At 43.7% G+C, this 21133-nt stretch overlaps 1 protein-coding gene across 2 annotated transcripts in view; it reads left to right on the forward strand.

Annotated features, from left to right (window-relative positions):
• Gria1 (glutamate ionotropic receptor AMPA type subunit 1) overlaps nucleotides 1–21133 on the forward strand; it is a 328214-nt gene that overhangs the window by 172540 nt on the left and 134541 nt on the right. For both annotated transcript variants that reach the window (XM_059270597.1, XM_059270596.1), the window contains exons 4-5: nucleotides 667–851; nucleotides 12656–12709. In XM_059270597.1, coding sequence (XP_059126580.1) covers nucleotides 667–851; nucleotides 12656–12709 — 239 coding nt within the window. The remainder of the gene's footprint in view (nucleotides 1–666; nucleotides 852–12655; nucleotides 12710–21133) is intronic.

Genomic DNA, 21133 nt, shown 5'->3' on the forward strand with positions numbered 1-21133 from the left:
CCTTCTTAGGATTCAGTAACCTCCCCAAACAGCACCGCTAACTGGGGACCCAGGAAGTATTCCTATACATGATCCTATCTGGGACTCTTCTCATTCCAAGTACAGCTGTTCCCAAATAATAACAGTTACCATTTAGAAAACTCTTAAGGTATCAGACCAGCCCCCACCCGACATTCCTATCTAGTCATCCACAGAGCACTGTGAGGCAGGTCCTATTTATGCTGCCTCTTTACCTTCGGAAAAAAATCAAAGTTCAGACAGGCAAGTAAGCCAATCGAAGTAATTCAGCTTTTATTTTAGACCTGAACCTTTTGAGGGGTTTTTAATCAAAAGTTCTTCTTATTGTCTGTCATGCCCTGTAAACAGAATACCAAAAATAGATCAGGTGCTTACCTCTGCAGCTTTGGGACACACAGCAGGAACTGAGCTTGCTACAGGAATAGGGTGGCGGACAGCAGTGACCACCCAGGGAACTAGATGCAAACAGTAGTGAGTGTGCGGGGAGAGTGGGTGTAGACAGCCTCACAAGTCCTGCAGAAGTGGATACAGAGAGATAGCTAAACGTGGCTGGTGGAAGTAGGGGTGCACTGCATCAAGCGCAGGCAGCAGGGGATGTCACCTGTGAAGGCTGACACTGCCATGTCTCTGTCTGCCCCTCCGCTGCAGGCCTGTCAGTCCTGCAGAGAGTCTTGGATACAGCTGCAGAGAAGAACTGGCAGGTGACGGCTGTCAACATCCTGACAACCACAGAGGAAGGATACCGGATGCTCTTTCAGGACCTGGAGAAGAAAAAGGAGAGGCTGGTAGTGGTGGACTGTGAATCAGAACGCCTCAACGCCATCCTGGGCCAGGTACTGAAGGGCAGCAAGGGGCACAAACGGGTGTTGGGGATAATTCGGGAGACGATGAGTGTGCTTCTGCTGTGGGTATCAGAAAGTGGGGGGGGGGGGGAGTCCAAAGAGGACTCCTGAGGAGGTGAGACTTGATGCCTTCCACTTTATATTCTGTGAGGCCTAAACTTTCCATCTGAGACTTGATAGAGTAGCAAAGCTCATGGGAGCCTTGATAAGACCCTTCAAGGGGTCCTCACACCGACTGACCCAAAACTTACTTCTTGGGCTCCTCTTCACTGTTAAAATCAAATTGCATCGTCTCTTAGAGCTTACAGAGTCCAGGCTGCAAAGAGAGTCCTGTGTTCAGCCTAGGATGTGTCATTTACAGGATCAGCATTGGGTATCACATGGCCTTGGCCTGACTGACCTGTTTTAGAGGCCAACTCCCTTTCCACTCCTTCCTTGAACAGTTCTTGCCTATGAGAGCAGGAAGGGTGGTGTATCTTATGAATAGGTTCTGTAACCTCAAGAGCCTTCAGCCGGCAGCCTCTACACTGTATTTGCTCTGGCATCAGAATTAGAGAAACTTGGCAGCCCAGCCGGGAACGTCTCTGTCTAGATCACTGTCCTTTTGAGCTGCATTTGTGTATTCAGATCAACGAACAAGGAGGAGGCTGGCAGTCATGTTTGAACAGTGCCATATAATGAAAGATGGGCTTTTAAGGTACTTGACAACATGACAAGGCTAGTTAATGGCCCTCAAGACCCTGGACCCCACCCCCCACAGGGAGCCTCATCACCAGATCAGCAATCACTCTGAAGCCTCCACAGAAAAGCAGGGAGAACTTTGGAAGCTACTGATTAACTATGTGTGTTCTGCAGTGTCAAGTGTGGATTTGGGGTTTACTCTTGAAGAGAAACCAGCACAAAATTGTTTCTATGGTGATAGAAGTCCTCTGGGCTGTAGTTGTGGGTTACTGAGTGCTAGCATCTGGGGTGGGAGGGGGGCAGTGTAGGGTAATGGATAAAGGCAGAGATTCTAGAAGCAAACCAGTTGGGGTTCAGCTTTCAGGTTGAATGCTGGCCAGCTTCAGGACCTGGGACAAGGCTGGTAATCTGTTTCCATCTCATATCCCCACTCAGAAAAGCAGAAATAATGATAACTTCCTCTCAAAGGCTTTTACACAGACTAGAAGGAACAGGGCATGGAACATACTTAGAATGAAGCCTGTTCATAGGATGTGATGTGTGGAAATGCTGCTGCCTATTGCTGCCATTCATAGTGCCAGCTGTCCTGACCTCATGAGTCTTTTCCCTCTCTGGCCATAAATGAATGTATCTGTGAGATAAGAAGAAAGGGCCCTGCTCTACAAACCCAGGGTGGGGAGCAGTGATGAGCTGAGATGGGAACTAGATGGAATGACTGGCTTCAAGGTGTTATCAGTAGAGTGGGGGCTTGTCCTGGATTGTGTCATGCTTCTGTTTCCCGGGTGCTCACGGCAGAGAGAGAAGACACAGCATCAGGCTCTTTCTGTGCATCATATCCATCCTTACACACTGCAGATCAAATAACTCCTGTCCACTTCCCCGTTGCAGATGAAGAAGAGTTGCCTTGTTTTGTTCTTTACCAAAGACTCCCAGTTAACATAAAAAGAAATCAGGAAGTCAACCCAAGCTAGATTTGGCAACATGGCCCAATGTCTTAAAACCACAACTTTCCTCATAGCTGGAGTGATGGCTCAGAGATTAAGAGCACTGGCTGCTCTTGCAGAGGATCTGGGTTTGGTTCCCAGCCACCAAATGGTGGTTATAACCATCTATACTTCAGTTCCAGGAGATCCAGCTCCCTTTCTGGCCTCCATAGGCACCAGGCACACATGTGGTACATAGACGTACATACAGGCAAAACACTCATGCACATAATTTCTTTAAATACAACTTTCTGAATTTAGGGATACATTTCAGTTAGTAAAGTGCTTTCTGCACAACCATGAGGACCTGAATTCAACCCCCAGAACATACTTACAAAGCTGAATGAGGTGATACATGCTTTTAGTCCCAGTACTGGGGAGCTGGAGATGGGCGGTTGATCCCTGGGGCTCACTGACCAGTATTCATCTGGGGAGTACCCTAGGTCCCAGATTTCCAAAACTAATCTGGAAGGCTGCTGAAGAATGACACCAAAAGCTGACCTCTGTCCATAGCACAAATGAGCATGCTTGTACACACGCACACACACATGTGAACGTGTATACACATACATGAATATGCACACACATACATACACACACAAAGACAACATGCACAACACAGAATACAATTTTCTTACCCGTACATCTATGGCTACTTCCTCTGTCAAGGACAAATTTTTATTTCTTAACAAAGTGACTCATTTGCTGTGTTTTGACATTGTTGTTTATAAACATTTTAAATTATTTCATTCTAGTATTCTGAAAACAGAGACCAAAGTTTTGAAAGGACCCATGAGGTCTCTTGGTCGATAGCTTGTGCTCACATTTTATAGCTCACAGTAAGGAAAACTATCGTATATAAAGGAGACATAGTAGAGGAGCATCAGGGGGGTGTCACAAACCGGGTGGCAGCAAGGCTGAAAAGTGAGGAGAAGCAGAAGAGCAGCTGAACCAGCAGGGATGAATGGTACCCAGCTCTGTCTGCCTGGTTGCTCTCCAACAGAGGGAGAAGCAAAGAACTTCATCTTAAAACAAAACCACCATCTTCTGAAGCCTCCAATTGGTTTGGGGTTCTGGTATAACCCACTACTCTGCACCAGAAGCCAGCAGGAAAGAGGGGGTCTAACTTCCGACTCCTCAAGTTTTATGGGCTGTGGCTGGTGCCATCTGGAGTGGAAACCCATCATTTAGGACTGAGCTATCCTTTGACCCTGATTATGAAGAATAATTACAAGTCAGGGAACCCAGAAACAATCAGCCACATCCCTAGTATAGAAGACAATTGTGAGTTTCAGGTAGCTTGTCTCAGGCAGGAAAGGGCGTGGTGTGTGAGTAGCCTTGCCCTTGGTGGCTGGAAATATGAGCCCAACCCCTGAGGATAATGGCAGAGATGGTAGCCATGAGCATGAAGCACAGCCTCTATCTTGATTCACCTCTCTGCTGCAATGCTCACTGAGGACTCTGAAGTTCAAAGGTGCAAATAACCTTCGCAGCTTCATCCCAGCAGCAGTGTGTTTAATGCTGAGCTGGTTTTGAAGTAATAGAAACTGATCTGCTGCGTGGATCTCATTAATGTGTTTGCATCTTCTTTCCAACACACTTGGGAGACAGCCCTGGGCTAGAAACAAGCCACTTTAGGGTGTACAAAATGGAATATCAACAGCCTCAGAGAATCAGCCTCATCCCTAGACTTAGCGTACATAAAGGAATCAAAGGAGGTAAGACATCATCAAGCACAAGAGTACAGGGAAGAAAACATCCCATGAGAGGACCAGATAAACTACCAAACCTCTACCAAGAGTAGGGGACAGAGAAAAAACAATGACTGAATGAACCATGAAGGCAACAAAAAAAAATATAGGAATCAGCAACCCCTCTCCGTAATAACCCTAAATGTAAATAATTATAACCCTCCAATTGAATGAAGCCTGGCTGATCCAGTTTAAAAATAATATCCAATGATGTATTGTCTATAAGAGGCACACTAGCAGCCAGGCGGTGGCGCACGCCTTTAATCCCAGCACTCGGGAGGCAGAGCCAGGCGGATCTCTGTGATCTGGGCTACCAAGCGAGTTCCAGGAAAAGGCACAAAGCTACACAGAGAAACCCTGTCTCGAAAAACCAGAAAAAAAAAAAAGAGGCACACTAGCAAGAGACACAGGCTGGAAGTGATAGGAAGTCTGTATACCAAGAAAATGGAAGCCCTAACCAATGAGAGGACCATACTTACATATGATAATGCAAAGCTAAAATTAGACAGAGGAAATAAAGTAATACGTACTACTAAATGGAACCATCCCTTAAGAACATACACATCAAACATCGTTACACACCATTTCATAGAAGAAACACTAGTGGTCAGAAATGGACTGATAGAGTCAGATACAATAGAGCTGGGTGGCTTCAGATCCCAGCCATAAACAAGTAGATAATTTAGTTGAAGAGAACCAACCAATAAACTTCCAAATTGAGTTGTGCCATAGACTGAAGACAGTTAGACATCTACAGAACAGTCCATCCAACAGCTGCCAGACAACGTCTCCTCAGCAGCCCATGCAACATTTTCTAAAATCGACGATATTTTAGACAAGAAAGTAAGTTTTAACAAGTGTAATCAAAATAATTCGTTGTATATTATCTTATCATAATGGAATAAAACTAGAGATCAAGAGAAAAAGGAATGACATAAACTATGTCAGAACCCATAGGTTGTAGAATACAATTTTGAATCATCTGCCATTTGTTAAGGACATCCGGGGGGAAATACTTTCTAAATCCTAGAATCAAATGAAAATAAACCAGAATTTATCAGAACCTTTGGGCTACAGAAATACAATTATTGGTGCTTACACTAAAAGTCAAATTGCAAATTAATAGCTTGATACACTTCAAAGGTTTACAAAAGCAAAAATATAGAACCTCAAAATCAATAGACAGAAAGTAATAATAAAGATCAGATCACAAGTTGATTAAATAAAGACTAAAATAACAATAAAAAAAGAAAAGAAACAAAATTTGGCTTTTTTAAAAGAAAACAAAAAGAACAAGCCCTTCCATAAATTAACCACAAGAAAGTGAGAGATGATTGAAATTAGTAACAATGGAGATGAAAGGGGATGGGGGCATTACAATGGATACTAAAGAATTCCAGAGGATTTATGTTCTGAACATATAGAAAATCTGGAAGAAGTAGACAAATTCCTAGAAGTGTATGACCTACCCAAATTAAACCAAGATGGTAAAAGCCACTTCCTTAAATCTGTATTAAGTGATGAAAATAGAACTGCAGTAATGACTCACCCGACAAAGAAAAGCCCAAGACTGGAAGAAATCACTGCCAAGTTCTATTGGACCTTTAAATAAAAGCTTCTGAAACTATTTCATAGGCTAGAAAGGGAGGGAGCATTATCAAAGGCATTCTATAAAACCAGTGTTGCTCTGACACCATAGCCAGATAAGCACATACAGAGAGAGGGGGTGGGAAGGGGGAGAGAGACAAGAAGGTTTGGGAAGAGAGGGGTGGAAGCAGAGAGAGAAAGGGAGACTAATTTCCTTGACAAATAGCAAAAACTCTGTGGTTACCTACACAGGGTCAAGCTAAGAGCCTACCATAGATGGGCAGATGACCTTCAGGCTCCACCCTTTATGGAGGAGCTATCTGAACTTGATAGTTTTCAGGAAAGGTAGACTGACTCATTTCTGAGGACATGGATGTTGGTATAATCCCCATGCTTCAGTGGATGGCCCCACACCATGCATAGATGACAAATAGTACTAACTGGACATCACGGGTTACAAAAATTAAATATTTTTCAAAAATGCTATAAAACAAATTTAAAACCACATTAAAAAGATCAGATACTGCCAGGTGGCGGTGGTACACGCCTTTAATCCCAGCACTCAGGAGGCAGAGCCAGGCGGATCTCTGTGAGTTCAAGGCCAGCCTGGTCTACAGAGGGAGATCCAAGACAGGCACCAAAACTACACAGAGAAACCCTGTCTTGAAAAGAAAAAAAAAAAAAAGATCAGATACTATAATCAGGTTGGTTTCTTTCGATGTAACACAGCACACAGAGAGATACACAAACAGAAGTTACGTGATCATGTCAATAGATGCAAGAAAAGCCATTGATTAAATCCAGCATCCATTCATGAAAAAATCCCTGACGAAATTAGGAATAAAAATAACATATCTCAACATAACAAAGATGTTGTGACAAACCTACAACCAATATTATACTAAGTGGGGGAAGAAATGAAAGCATTTCCTGTAAAATCAGGAATAAGGCAATGATGTCCACTGTCTTCATTCATATTAAATATAGTGTTTGGAGTTTTAGAGCTATAAAGCAAGAGAAAAATAGAAGAAATACAAACTGGAAATAAATAAGTCCAATTATCTCTATTTGCAGACAACATGGTTCTATATTTAAAAGTCCAAAGATTCTACTAGGAGACTCTTTCATCTGATAGAAATTTTCAGCAAATTGCAAGGATCTGAAGACATACAAAATCAGTAGCATGTCTATACATTAATAATGTACTTGCTGAGAAATTTTTTTTAAGTCCTACTCATACTAACTTTAAAAATAAAAATACCTATGCATTAGCTTCCTTGCTGTTGCTATGGTAAACTATTCTGATAAAAAGTAACTCAGGGAAGAAAGAGTTGATTTTGGATCACAATTCCAGAAGACTAGAATCCATCATGGTGAGAAAGACAGGGAAGACAAGGAAGGCAAGGTGGCAGGAACAGGGAGCTGGCTGATCACATTACAACTGCACACAGGAAGCAGAGAACAGCAAATGGGGCAGGGCTATACCACTTCAAAGCCCACCCCTAGTGATGTATTTCCTCCATCAAGGCTACACCTACTAAAGATTCCATAACCTCCCCAAATAGCACCACCACCTGGAGTCAAAATGTTCAAACACATGAGCCTGTGGGGGACATTCCAAACTCAAACCTAAACAACCTAGAAATGAGCCTAACAAGGAGTTGAAAGGCCTCTATAATCAAACCTCAAAGCATTGATGAAAAAGTGAATAAGACAATAGAGATGGAAAGAGCTCCCTCTCCCCTTGGACATGGATTGGCAGAATTACAATGTAAAAATGGGCATATTGCTAAAAGCTATTTGCAAGAGTCAATGCAGTTTCCATATACATTCCAATGGCTCTCTTCATGTCAATAGAAAATACAACTCTGGAACTCACAAAAGACCACAAACAGCTAAAGTAATCCTGAAGATAAAGAGCAATGATGGAGGTGTCACCACCTGATCTCAAATTACATCATAGAACCATGGTGACAAAACCTGCATGATACTGTCACAAAAACAAACATGACAACCAATGGAAGAAAGTAAAGGTTCTAAAAATAGACCCATGCCACCTAAAGCACGGTGCCAGAAACACATATTAGAGCAAAGACAACCCCATCAGCCAGGAGTGCTGAGAAAACTAGATTCCTACAAGTAGAAAAATGAATGCAGATCCCTCCCTCTCTCTTTCACTCAGTAAAAAATACAATCAAAATAGATCAAAGGCCTTCATTTCAGACCCCAAACTGAATCTGCTAGAGGGAAACACTTAAATTAGACATTGCCCGAGGACTCCCTGTAAAGAGCCCCAGCAGGTCAGGACGTGACAAATGGGATTACACACAATGAAAAATATCCTGGGCTTCAAAAGAGACAATCTGTAGAGTGAAGAAAGAGCCCTCAGAACAGGAGAATAAAACTGTCCACTATTCATCTGCAAGGAGATTAAAATCCAGAATTTATAAGGAACACAAAGGTTAAATACTCAAAAATAAAAGCAAATCATCCAATCAACGAATGGACGGATAAACTGAACAGACTGTTCTCAAAAGAAGTGTAAATAATCAAGAAATGGGTGAAAATCTGTTCCTCGTTTTTAGCCATGAGGGAAGTACAAATCAAATTCACACTGAGTTTCTGTGCACTACAGTCAAAAATGGCTAAAATTGTACTGGTGAGATGGCTCGGTGGGCACAGGTGGATGGAGCGAAGCCAACAAACCCAAACATGGTGGAAAGAGACATCCAACTCCTGCAAGTTGGCCTCTGACCTTCACGTGCACTCATGTGTGCACAGATACACAAAAAAATAAATAAATTTGCAACTGAAACATATTCTTTCTTTAAAATAAAATAAAATAGCTATGATCAAAAAAACAGTGTTATGTATGATGATTCATGCCTTGAGTTCCAGCATTCAGGAGGCAAAGGAGGGAACTTTCTGTAAGTTTGAGGCCAGCCTGGTACATACAATGGGTTCCAGGCCAGCCAGAGCTACATAGTGAAACCCTGTCTTGGAATAAAAGAAAGCAAGATAGAAAAATAGAAATATAGAAAGAAAGAAAGAAAGAAAGAAAGAAAGAAAGAAAGAAAGAGAGAGAGAGAGAGAGAGAGAGAAAGGAAGGAAGGAAGAAAGGAAGGAAGGAAGGAAGGAAGGAAGGAAGGAAGAAAGAAAGAAAGAAAGAAAGAAAGAAAGAAAGAAAGAAAGAAAGAAAGAAAGAAAAAGAAACTGCTAGTGAAGATTCAGAAAAAAAAATAATAATAAAAACAAGACACACACTACTTGTAGGAATTTCAACTAGCCAGTAGGGCTGTTCCTTAAAAACTGAAAATGTAACTACCATATAAATACACTACAGCCACACTGTGCTGGCTAGATTTATGCCAACTTGACACAAGCTAAGGTCATATGAGAGAAGGGAACCTCAATTAAGAAAATGCCTCCATTAGATTGGGCTGTAGGCAAGCCTGTAGGGCATTTTCTTAATTAGTGATTGGCAGGGAAGGAGCCAGCCCATTGTGGCTGATGTCATCCCTTGGCTGGTGGTCCTGGGTTCTATAAAAAAAAAAAAAAAAAAGTAGGCTGAGCAAGCCACGTGGAGCAAGACAGTAAGCAGCACCTCTCCATGGCCTCTACATCAGCTCAAAAAATAAATAAACCTTTTTCTTCCCAACTTGCTCTTTGGTCATAATGTTCTGTTGCAGCAATAGAAAACCTAACTAAGACACACCATCAAGGTCTCTTACTAGGTCACAGAGATATAGATGCTGTACTTATTCTAGCACTATTCACAATAGCCAAGGTGTCCATCAACTGATGGATGAGTGAAGAGAATGTGCTGTATACACCCAGGAGTTTCACTCAGCCAGGAATAAGAGTGACATTCTTTCATTTGCAGAAAAATGGGCAGAACTCAAGGGTATCATGAAGTGACGTAAGGCAGACTTGGAAAGCCAAGTACCACATGTTTCTCTCATAGGCAGAATACAGACTTTAAAACATAAGAATGCATAACTTCAGGGGCTGGAGAGATGGTTCAGTAGTTAAGAGCACTTGCTGCTCTTCTGGACGACTGGGTTTGCTTCCCAGCACCCATGTGGCCTGCAACTCCACTTCCAGAGTATCTTATGCCCTCTTCCAGCCTCTGTAGTCACTGTACCAGGTGAGGCACATATATGCATGTAGACATGCATAGTATAAAACAAAGTATAAAACTGTATACAAATATATATTTATATAAAAAGAAATTTATTTATATAAAAATAAATAAGGCTGGAATATACACATACATAACAAAGAGGGTTATTTGGATGATTTTCTGTGCCAGTATACAAGACACTAAATGATATAATACAGTCATTAAGGACAGAATGAATTTGAGGTGAGAGTCGACCAGAACCTCCCAGGGCCATCCATCACACTGCCCTGTTTTATTATCTCTGTGGTGTTTATGACCTGCTGACGTCCTCTTCATTCATCTATTTATATATTTACCATCTGGCTTCCTCCTGAAACCACATCTCAGCTCAGCGAGGTCATAGGAACCTTGCCTTGCTATTTGAGCTGTACCCTAGCACATTACCCAGTGCTTTGCACAAAGTCCTTGTTCAGTAGATGCTTGGTGAACTAATCAAAGAAAGCTGTACAGAATGAGATGAAAAGTCATCCATGAGGCATGCAGATAGTTACAGAAACCTACAGGGGCCATCCATGTGTGGTCTGTAGATAAAGCAAGTCCAAAGAACAGCCACTGATAAAGTTTGTAATGTCAGTGAGGAGAAGGACCCTACCTTCCCTTTTCAGTCAGTGACCATGTGTGCATTTATCTGTGTCTTGTTTACTGTGGAATGTCCCCCGTACCAAATATCTGATTTCATTCCCTGTCTACTGTATACTAGCTTCATGCGGTTAAGGCTTGATGAATATTTGTGAGATAAAATGAATCAAAGCAATAGGTCAGCCACTGGATAGAACCAGTGTGTAAGTCACCATCAGCTTGAGATGCACAAGTTGCTCATTCTTATTGGTCAAAAGTAATCCTCTCTTGGCTTTTCCTCTGCATCCTTCTGCATGTCCATGTTGCAAGAGCTCTGTGGCTCCGCTCCCTGAATGTGGTGGGCTCTGAAATGTCTTTATTTGCTGTTTTGTGTTTATTGGAAGCTGAATAGGCTTTTGATAAAGGTATCTCCTCGTTGAAGAGACAGCATGCCAGGTGACAAGAAAATGGAAAAGTAATGAAGAATTATTAATAAAACTATCACCTTGGTGCCATCTGAGCTCCGACAGCTGGAATCTCTGTCTCACCACTATTCCAGCATATGCATTGTATGCGCTTGCATTTAATTATTCCCCATATCAAAAAAAGTGAGCCATTATGCACATACATCCAATTAAGGAGATGTCTAAGTGTGGACTTTAATAACCTTGAGAATTTATTCAGTTAGGCCAAGAGCCTAGGTGCCTCTCGTTTATTTTATGTCTCTCTGTAGCTGTGCAGGGGGGCAGCATCAAGCAGGGTGTTCAAATCCAATCCGATAATTTAAAACAAGAAAGGAAGAAATAGATCAAGTTAATATCAGGCTCACTGTGGCCAGAATCAAGGTGTGCCGGTGTGCCGCCTCAGCCGTTCCTCTTAAGCGGTGTGCCAAGCAGTCCCAGAAAACCTGGCATAGCTCTTTCCACAAATATTTTCCCTGACTTCAAGATGATTAAGAACAGTCTGCATTCACAATGGGAGGGTGGGAGCTGGGGAGATGATTCAAGGGTTAAAGTGCTTATGATTCAAATGTGAGGTGCAGAGTCCTGATCCGGGACACCCACAGAAATGCTGAGTGGCTGCTCAACTCTAACCCAGAAAGAGGGGACCCCCAGGGCCACTGGCCACCTAGACTAGCCAAGCTGGCAAGCTCTTGCTTCAGGTGAGAGATTCTGCCTCAATAAATAAAATGGAAACAGTCAAGTAAGATACCTGCCATCAACCTCTGGCCTCTACATGCATGCACACATATGTGTGCTCCCACGCAGGCCTACATGTATACTCATGCACATACACAAATGCACACACAAGCAATAAAACCCAAATAAAAAAGACAGGAAGCGTTTGGGAATCCTGGCTGCTTCCTGGTGCCACACAGAAAGTGTCAGGCACCAGAAATCTCTGTCCTATAACCAGCAGACCACACAGGGGTCATGGGAAAATCACTTCCCCAGGTAATTCAGTCTTCCCTCCCAACACCCATGTTGAATGACCTATTGATGTCTGGGTGCTAAACCACTTAAGGGAGGAGAACACAGAATTCAGATGCAGAAAGCAGAGATAGTATCTGCATATGGTTTGTGCCCAAGTGACTACCCACTCAGTCATGTGATCACCTGAGCAGCCCCCGACAGATGCCACCGTGAATAACAACCAATTCCGTGCACCATCAGATTCCTACAGTATGTGTGAGGAAAGCTTTATGAAAAGAGTGCAGTGGGTACTTAGGCTTTCTCCTTGGAATTATAGAAATAACCTCCCCCCTGACCCCTACCCCTCAAACCAGGCAATAGTGACTTCAGATCCTGTATTCACCTCTTCATAGCTGTGCAACATAAACGAGCTTGAGTCAGCACTCTGCGGCTCTTTCTCATCTGTCCACGATGCTAACAGCATCGCCATCATCACACAGTAAGGATGCACAGTTTTGTCTACTTAGGACAGAGAAGGGCGTGTCGTAAACAGCCAGTTGACGTCAGCCGCTGTTGTCACTGCTCTCGTCTCTGTGGGTGTGGGTGTGACTGATGAGTCCCCTCCCTTTCTGTCTTTCAGATTGTGAAGCTGGAGAAGAACGGCATTGGTTACCACTACATCCTTGCCAATCTGGTGAGTAGGGTATGACAAGTGGTCCAGTCCTGTACTTCCCACACCTAGGGTCTGAGCTGCTTCACACCCACCTCCTGTGAACCACGTGGGAGGAAGGATTAAGGGGTAATTCACAGTGGCGTTGCCAAGCCTCAGAGACACCAAATGTACCTCTTTCCCGATGCCCTTCTGGTCTAGTTTCTTCTCTGTCTGCTGTTAAAAAAAAAAAAAAAAAAAAAAAAGCACCTTGTCAAAGAGTAATTTAAGGGACAAAGGCAGTTATTTCAGTTTACAGTACCAGGTTCTCATCCATCACTGTGGGGAAGTCAAGGGAGGAACTTCCAACACCTAGTCGCATCCCATCCAGTCAAGAACAGAGAGAAACGGACGGATGCATGCACGCACGCACGCACGCACGCTGACTTGCTTGCTGGTGCTCAATTCATCAACGTCTCCGCTTTTATTAAGTTCAGAACTCCTGATTAGGCAAGAGTGTCGCCCACAGTGGGCTGGGCTGGGTCTTCCCATATCAAACACTTGATTAAGGCAATGCCCCACAGCTGTGCCCATAGGTCAAGTCAATGTAGACAGTCTCCTCTCTCTCTGAGACTCTGTTCCCAGGTGCCCAGGCGATTGATAGGTCATGACAAGTTGACAATTGGAACTGGCCATCACAGTTCCCCTGTTAACTGCGGCACACGGCCCGTGTACTTCTAGCTGTCCTTGGGAGATGCTGAGCTGGAGGCTGTGGTGCCCACTTTCATGCCTCGTGCTAGCCACCTCGTTGATCAGCTCTGGCCCTAGGAGTCAGGAAAAATCACCACATCTTGGAATGGACAGGAAATGTCTGAATCCCACTGGTTTTGAATTCAACGGTGGTTTTCCTATTCACAAGTGCAGACATTTAAATCATAATTATGCTAAAACTGACAAATCTTTAGCCAGGAACCATCTCAGAGTGTAACCTATAGTAATGTCAGTTTAGAGGTTTTGTTTTGTTTTGTTTTCATTTTTATATACAGTCTAGATAAGCCTGTGCCTTAAAAAAAAAAAAAGCCTTCACTTTAACACACTGCAGCTGTTTATCAGGTGCTATTCGTTTGCACGCCATGGGTACGGTTTGGTTTCTCAAATCCTTTATGTGCACATGCCTTTTACGTAGACGCCAGAATGTGTCTGTGTAAGTTTTCTCTGGCCATCGTCATCTCTGTCAAGTCTATTCTTCCTGTGTCATGGTTCCCACTTTTATCGTTTATGTCATAAATCTTGATTCTTTGAGCTCCTTTTCTCCATAGCCAAAGGTAATATTCTTTTGCACTCAGACACATATTTTAGAGACTTTCTTAAGATTAAATTCGCAGACCACACAATACCACACATTAACTTACAGTGCTCACTTCTGTGGTCCTGTGTGTATTTATGGGGTTATGACAACTTTATTTTAAAATTTCATCACCCCCGAACCCATGCACATCAGTAGTCATTACATAACTCACCCTCCAAGCTCCCCACAGCCTCAGGAAATCACTAACATATAGTCTATCTTGGTGTATTCCTTTTGTGATGCCAGACAGGAGCCCATCACAGAGAGACAGCCTGTTTTGCTCATCCACCACAAAGCTGATGGACTTCTAAGTCATTATCACCTTGGGACTGGTATGAAAAACACCGTTGCATACAAGTTTGAACTGTGAAATACACCAAGGCTGGGGACTGCCTAGCTGTGCACTAAGCCCTGTGCTTAACACTTTCAAGAACCCCACAATTCTTTCTCACAGTGACTGCAGCTGCCATCAAATCTGAATATCTAACACATATGGCCATCCATCCACTTCCCTTAATAGTTACCCCAACTACAAAATGTCTCCTTGGCCTTGGCTTGCCTTCTTACATTTTTGTGTTTCTATTCAGTTGTGATAGTTACCATATTTTAATCTATAAGAAAATTTCAAATGTTAACCTTAACAAGCTAAATATTCAGTTTTAGTCAGGGTATCTTGTTCTGGTTATCTCTGGGGAATGTTAAAGGAAAAAAATAAAAGACTGGTATTTTATACTATAAATAAAGGTTATTATTTAAATTAGGGCACACAAATCTGTGTCTAAAATTGGGGTGCCGACATCTGTCTAACCCTGAAATTCTGTCCTGCCTGCTCCCCAGGCTTAGCTTGTCCTGGATGTCCCCCTCTCCACCCTCTAAACGTCCCTTGCCTTGGTTGCCCTGGTGCCTCAAGGTCAGGATTGGAACTAAGAAGGGCTTACTGAGAAAGGTTAATTTGGACTTAGGTGTCAAGGGCTATATCCATAATCTTTTCGAGACATTTGCATTTTAATGAGTGGTATCTGTTTAGAATCTTTATGTAGAAGCCAAGGACCTCACCCCGGAAAGGCCATTTGCAAAAATGAAATCTCTTCATTAGAACTGAGGAAACCTTTGCTAGCCCTCATATCCAAGATCCACAATCCTGGATGGGGCCATAGAAGTCAGTTCCATCAGCATCTCTATTGCTTATAGGGAAACAGAACCATCAAGGGAGCGTGGCTCAGCCAGTGTCACACAGAAGCAAGGCTAGAACCAACACTGGTGACAGAATACACTGCTCTAAGACACCCGATGCTTGGGAAGGCACAGAACCTGGGCAGAGGCATGCACAGTTACGTCCTTGGTAAAGCAGAAATGACCCAGTGGCCTCAGAGCCTCTGAAGGAAGGATCCAGGTAGTTAAACCACCAGCCCTCATCTGTCAACAAGTGACCCCTTAGCCACAGTCTCCCCAAGTCAACCCCTCAGGTTGCCCTATCCTTCTGATCCACAATTTTCGTCTTCTGACCTAATGAGTTCTCAGATCCTAACAACTGCCACTAATAGGCTGCAAATTGCAAACACCAGCCAGATACGAAAGACTGGCGTGTTCCAATAGATTAGTTGATAATTAGGCTTCAAATTCCTAATTAATTCAGTTTGAGACATGGTGGAGGATGTGCTGTTTTCTTTCCCCTTCAGAGGAATATCACAATTTATAAGATGATAATTTTTAGAAATTCAGCCACATAATTAGCCTGCTGCTGCATGGAGTCAAGCCTCTTCTTCGGAGCATTGCAGCTCTGGTGCAGTTATAGATTAGGGAACAGAAACCATCAGGAAAGGATGAGCACGCTCCACAGTCCTTTCCACTTAGTCAGAAAGTCTGGGCTTCAGAGCAGTGCCCGGCAATCTTCTCTCTGGCCACTTTGGAGGATGCCGTGGGACTCAAATCAGCACCCGTGGAGAGCCGCCGGAGAGAGGCGGGAAGGAGACAGGAGAGAGGGAACAGCTGGCTGACGGAGAAGGCTCTGAAGTCTCCAAACCCTGCTTTATGCCCTGATGTCACTCTTGCTTAGCTAACTTTCTGAGCAATCAAGCCTCAGACCTCAGTTTCCCCATTTGTCGGTTGGAAATAGTAGTTCTCTATCTTCTTAGGGTGTTACCAGGAAAGAACCAAATGTGATTCTGTGTCTTGAGTAATTAAGTATTCCACATAGGTGGAGAATTTCTTAATTAGTTTTTATATTTTGAGATTATAATGTAATTATATCATTTCTCCCTTTCCCTTTCATGCCTCTATATCCTCTCATATATCACTCCTTGCTTTCTTTCGAACTTATAGTCTCCCTTTCATTAATAACATGTTCATAAATACACCCTGCTCGGTCTGTATAATGTTACCTGTATGCATGTTTTCAGAGCTGACTATTTGGTGGTGGGTAACCAATTGGTGTGCTCTTCCCTCCCTCTAGCATTGTTTAGTTGCCCGTATAGGGTTGAGGACTCATGGGCTTCCATGTTAGCATGTCTGTTGCTGTGGTTCTTATTCAGCTCATGTTTGAGCAGTCATGTTGTTGAGACTTTATGGGTGTAGCTTCTGATAATCCTAGGAGACACAATCCCGCAGCAAATGCCTTGTTCCTCTGGCTCTTACAACCTTTCTACCCCCTCTTCTACAACAATCACTGAGCCTTAGGTGCACGAGTTGTATTGTAGACGTATCCATTGGGACTGGGATCCATAACTCTGCATTTTGATTGGTTATGATTTTCTATAATGGTCCTCATCTGCTACAAAGAGATGTTTCCTTGATGATGGGTGAGGTCTATACTTATCTGTGGGTTTAAGGACAGATATTTAGAATGTGGTTAGTGGTGGTTGTAGGTTCTTCAACTATCCCTTGGTAGTTGGCTAGGTTTCTAGTACAGGCATGATCTCCCTCTGTTGAGTGGGCCTTACTAACTCCAATTAGAGAGTTGCTGGTTACCACCAAGATATGTATGCCGCTAGTGTATGTTTAGGGTTACTGTGCCATGCTGGTCCATGTAATGGTTTATAGGTGTCATAGCAGGCTAGGTTGGTTGTTTCCCTCCTTTGGAAGCTTGCATGGTGCCTTTTAGTACCATGAAACTAGTCATCAGGGAATAGGCTTTAAGGTCAGTTCCAGTTCTAGGGCTTCTGGGCCCTGCATCTGAAATGCACAATGTCATCAGCAGTAGGGACTTACCTGAGTAAAGAATTCATACTCAGAATTTCTTTGACTAATCCACCTATCGGTGTATGTACATGTATCATTTAAGTGTGTATATGCACAAACATGCTTATAAGTCTAGTCTTAATTTACTATATGGCAACATAGATGAATAACACAACATTGGACTCACCATCAGTTTAACTCGAACAATGCAGACCTTCCAGAGCTGTGTCGCTACGCCTACATTTTCCCAAACCCACTCTTTTGAGATATAATTCACAGTTCATACCATTCACCCACTTAAAGTAAGTAATCCATGGATTCTTGGTATGTTTACAGATTTGTACATTTCCACCCTCAGCTTTTTAGAAATACAATATTTGTCTTAATTCTTGGAGAATTTCACGCAATTATGCAGTGTGTTCTGATCATATTTTCCCCCACTCTGCCTCCTACCTCTTCCCAGATCCCCCCCACATCTTCACCCCTCCCACTTTTGTGTCCCCTTGTGTTTAATTTTTTTTAATAACCTATAGAGTCTAATTTATGGGGCACATATACTCCTGGATAGGTGACCATCCACTTGAGCATGATTAACCTACCAGGAGCCACACACAGACTTTAAGAAAACTGACTCTCCTTGCCCCAGAAGCCATCAGTTATCAATAGTTTCTCAGTTAGGAATGTGAATTCATAATGCCCTTCCCTGGCCATGCTGGAATATTGAAAGACTCAATCTCATGGGGGTCTTCTTCAGGCAGCCACAGCTGCGTGGGTACCTTGGTCCTCTCATGTCCTGAAGGCTCTTTCACAGCAGTCCTCCCCAACCTCTGGTTCTTACAGTCTTTATACCTCCACTTCCAAGCGGGTCCCTGATCTTCTCAGGGAAGGGATGTGATATTGATGTCCCATTTAGAGCTGAGCACTCCACTGTTCTGTTCAGAGAACACTTGTCCTCTGCACTCTGACCAGTTGTGAGTTTCTGTGTTAACCACTGTCCACTGCACAAGGAAACTTCCTTTCTAAGGTCTGTGAGCTGCACTAACCAATGGGTAAAGGCATGTCTTTAGAGGTCAGTCATCTAGCAAAGTAATAGTAATAGGTTCATCCATGGGGCCTATGAGCTCCCCAGCCTTGGTTTCTTGGCCAGATTTACAGTTTCAGGCATGTGTCTTCTACTGACCACAATAAGTTTAATGTGTCTTCATCACATGACAGAACTTCTCTTTAACCATTGGTCGTCATTCCCCACATCACCCTTGACTCAAGCCTATCTTGCCCTTCCATACCCCAGCCCAAGACAACCATTTCCCTGCGTTCTGCCTCCCTGTCCTCATCTATTCCAGACACGCATTTCTGTACCCTCCATCTAACTCTGATGTTCTATCCTGACCCTGCCCTTGCAGTTAACATTATAATCACCTTTCCAAATGAAGAAACAAAGGTAAAATGACTTCTCCAGGGTCGCCACATTTATGAAACGAAGGAGATGGACTTCCCCACAGTGTACAGAAGCCCGGAGTCCATGTTCTCACTACTGCAGCCTGTGACACTTGGGCACATGAGAGTTAGAGAGACAGGTGTGGGGGCAAGTCCCTGTCAAGAAGGTTGAGTTCAATGGTAGTAAAAAGCCCAGAGTGCAAACTCAATGAGTGTCACTCAAACAGTCCCTTCCAGTCTGGTAGAAGCCGAGGGAGGGATGGTGGGTTCTGGCCTCACAGTGGTTTACTAAGGATCTTGGGGTTCAGAGCAGCCAGCCATTTATACCACCACTATGGCCACCATTAACTCCAGAGGCACTTAGAGTCAGAAGTTTGGGTCCATACAGCAGCGAGTTCACACCCCCAGGTTGATTTCCTCAGCCCAAGAAGAAACTGTTCTTCAATCCCTTGCTCACCCACACTGAGAAATCTGTAGACTCCTTCTGCAAGGCCTAGCTCGCCCACTCCCCTTCCCTCAGCACCATATGGGGTCACATTTGCTTCTGACGCCTGTGTTGAGGGGGGGTGGTACAAGTTCTGTCGAGTAGGGCAGGTCTCCCATGGGACAGACCTTGGTTTGAATTCTGATTTGTACTTATCAGCTGTGTGACATTAGTCAAACTCCTTACAGTCTCTGAGCTCCCATGGCTTCTATCTAAAAAGAAGTAAGGATATTAGCTGCCTCCTCCAGTGATGCTATGAGAATTAGGCAAGATGAGGTAGAGGAAGTGCTTGGTGTATTACATGACCCCAAATGGGCACTTAATAAGTGTTAGTAATTACCACCGTAATTACCATCATCAATGTCATCATCATCATTACTGCTATTCCTATCTGGGGACAAGATACCATCTTTGTGATCCCTCAGGCACCTCCTACATCAAATATCACCTCCTTGTTATATGCCGCCATAGCAAAGTACCTTCCACTTACCATAATTGAGATTAGGAAAGCCACACGGATCTGTATGATGCCTTCTTTGCTGTTAATCTGAAACACATAACAGCAGCACGTGGCCTGTTTAATCTACTGCTGACTTCCCAGGGCCTGGGAGAGTGAGCTGCAAAGAATGAGTTTCTTTGAAATGTCACTGAAGAAAGGCATGAAGAAATGAAGGGGTGAGGCAGGAAAGTGGTTTCTCAAGCACTTCTGTGCTCATCATGCCTCATGTATTTAAAACCAACATTTTGTGTCTGATAAAAGAAGCAGAGAAGGGCCGAGAAATGGCTGAGTGATTAAAGCCTCTGCGAAGGGCTAGAGTCGTACCCCAGAAACAGTGTAAATGCAGGTGGGTGTGGCAGCCTCGGAAGAAAGAGCTGGGATCCCATGAGCAAGCTGCCTAGTGGCACTAGCCATGTCCAAGAGCTCTAGATTTGATTGAGAGACCTGGGCCTCAACCTGTAAGATCGACCAGCAATAGGATTATTCCCGACATCAATCTCAGGTCTCCACATGCACATTCATTTACATGTTCACACACCCACATACATATGATCCCACACACATGCAAACATGTATACACACATGTGAAAATGGAAAACAAAAAAAAAATTCTTGCAGAAAGGACAGGAATATTAATCCAGTTATAAATATGTAAATGGTAAGTAGGTGATGGAAAAGTCTTCTGACCCACTCCCTAGGCCAGCCCCTGTGCCATGCCTAAGTGAGGCCCACTCTTCTGGTTCCTGGGATGCAGGTGCCTACCTCTGGGCAGTCCCTTGCTTCTTCAGGGCTCTGGCAGCTATCATAGCCTATGCCCACAGGGCATGGCCTGTGTTCTGCTTTCTCAGGTCCCTTCTGACTCTGGAGGAGAGTGTGTGCTGTCCTTCCACAGGCCCACCTTGAACACCTGGCAATGCTTGTGGCCGGCTCTTCGGTGTGTGTACTGTCAACCCAGATTCCTTTCCATCCTCTAGTTCTTTCTCCCAAGGTGTGATTCTGTCCCTTGCCTGGTAACTGCTGGGCTCATGAGGGAAGCCCTAAGAAGTGCACACCTTCACTCTTGTCCTGCAAATACCCTGATCTTGTCCCCCAACTAGATCAGATCACGTAAAACCAAGGCAACATCTGTGGCAGTCACATAGCCCTACAGAAGCTGTCTGAAACATGAGAATATGAAGTCAGAGGAGAGACACAACGGCGTGGGTGGGGTAGGGCAGGAAATCCAGGAAAGATCAAGACAAGGCACCCACCCACACATCAGCATAAGAGTAAAACAAAATGTTCCCTCCACCTGCTTTCAAGAACCCAGGAGATCCTGGGCCTGAAGGTCCCTAAGAATCCTTGTCTTACCAGCCCTTCACATTTTAAAAGAGACACTCCTGCCCAGAGGAGCCACCAAAAAGCCCCCACCCTTCCCTCACTGAATGAGCTGGGACTGCAACATTGCTTCTTGATGCCTGTTACATCTTTCCCTGGGACTGTCATGACAGCCACCTCTGGTTGGCATTCATGGAGATGTGCAGG

This window comes from Peromyscus eremicus, chromosome 8a (genome assembly GCF_949786415.1).
Source record: "Peromyscus eremicus chromosome 8a, PerEre_H2_v1, whole genome shotgun sequence".
NCBI lineage: Eukaryota > Metazoa > Chordata > Mammalia > Rodentia > Cricetidae > Peromyscus > Peromyscus eremicus.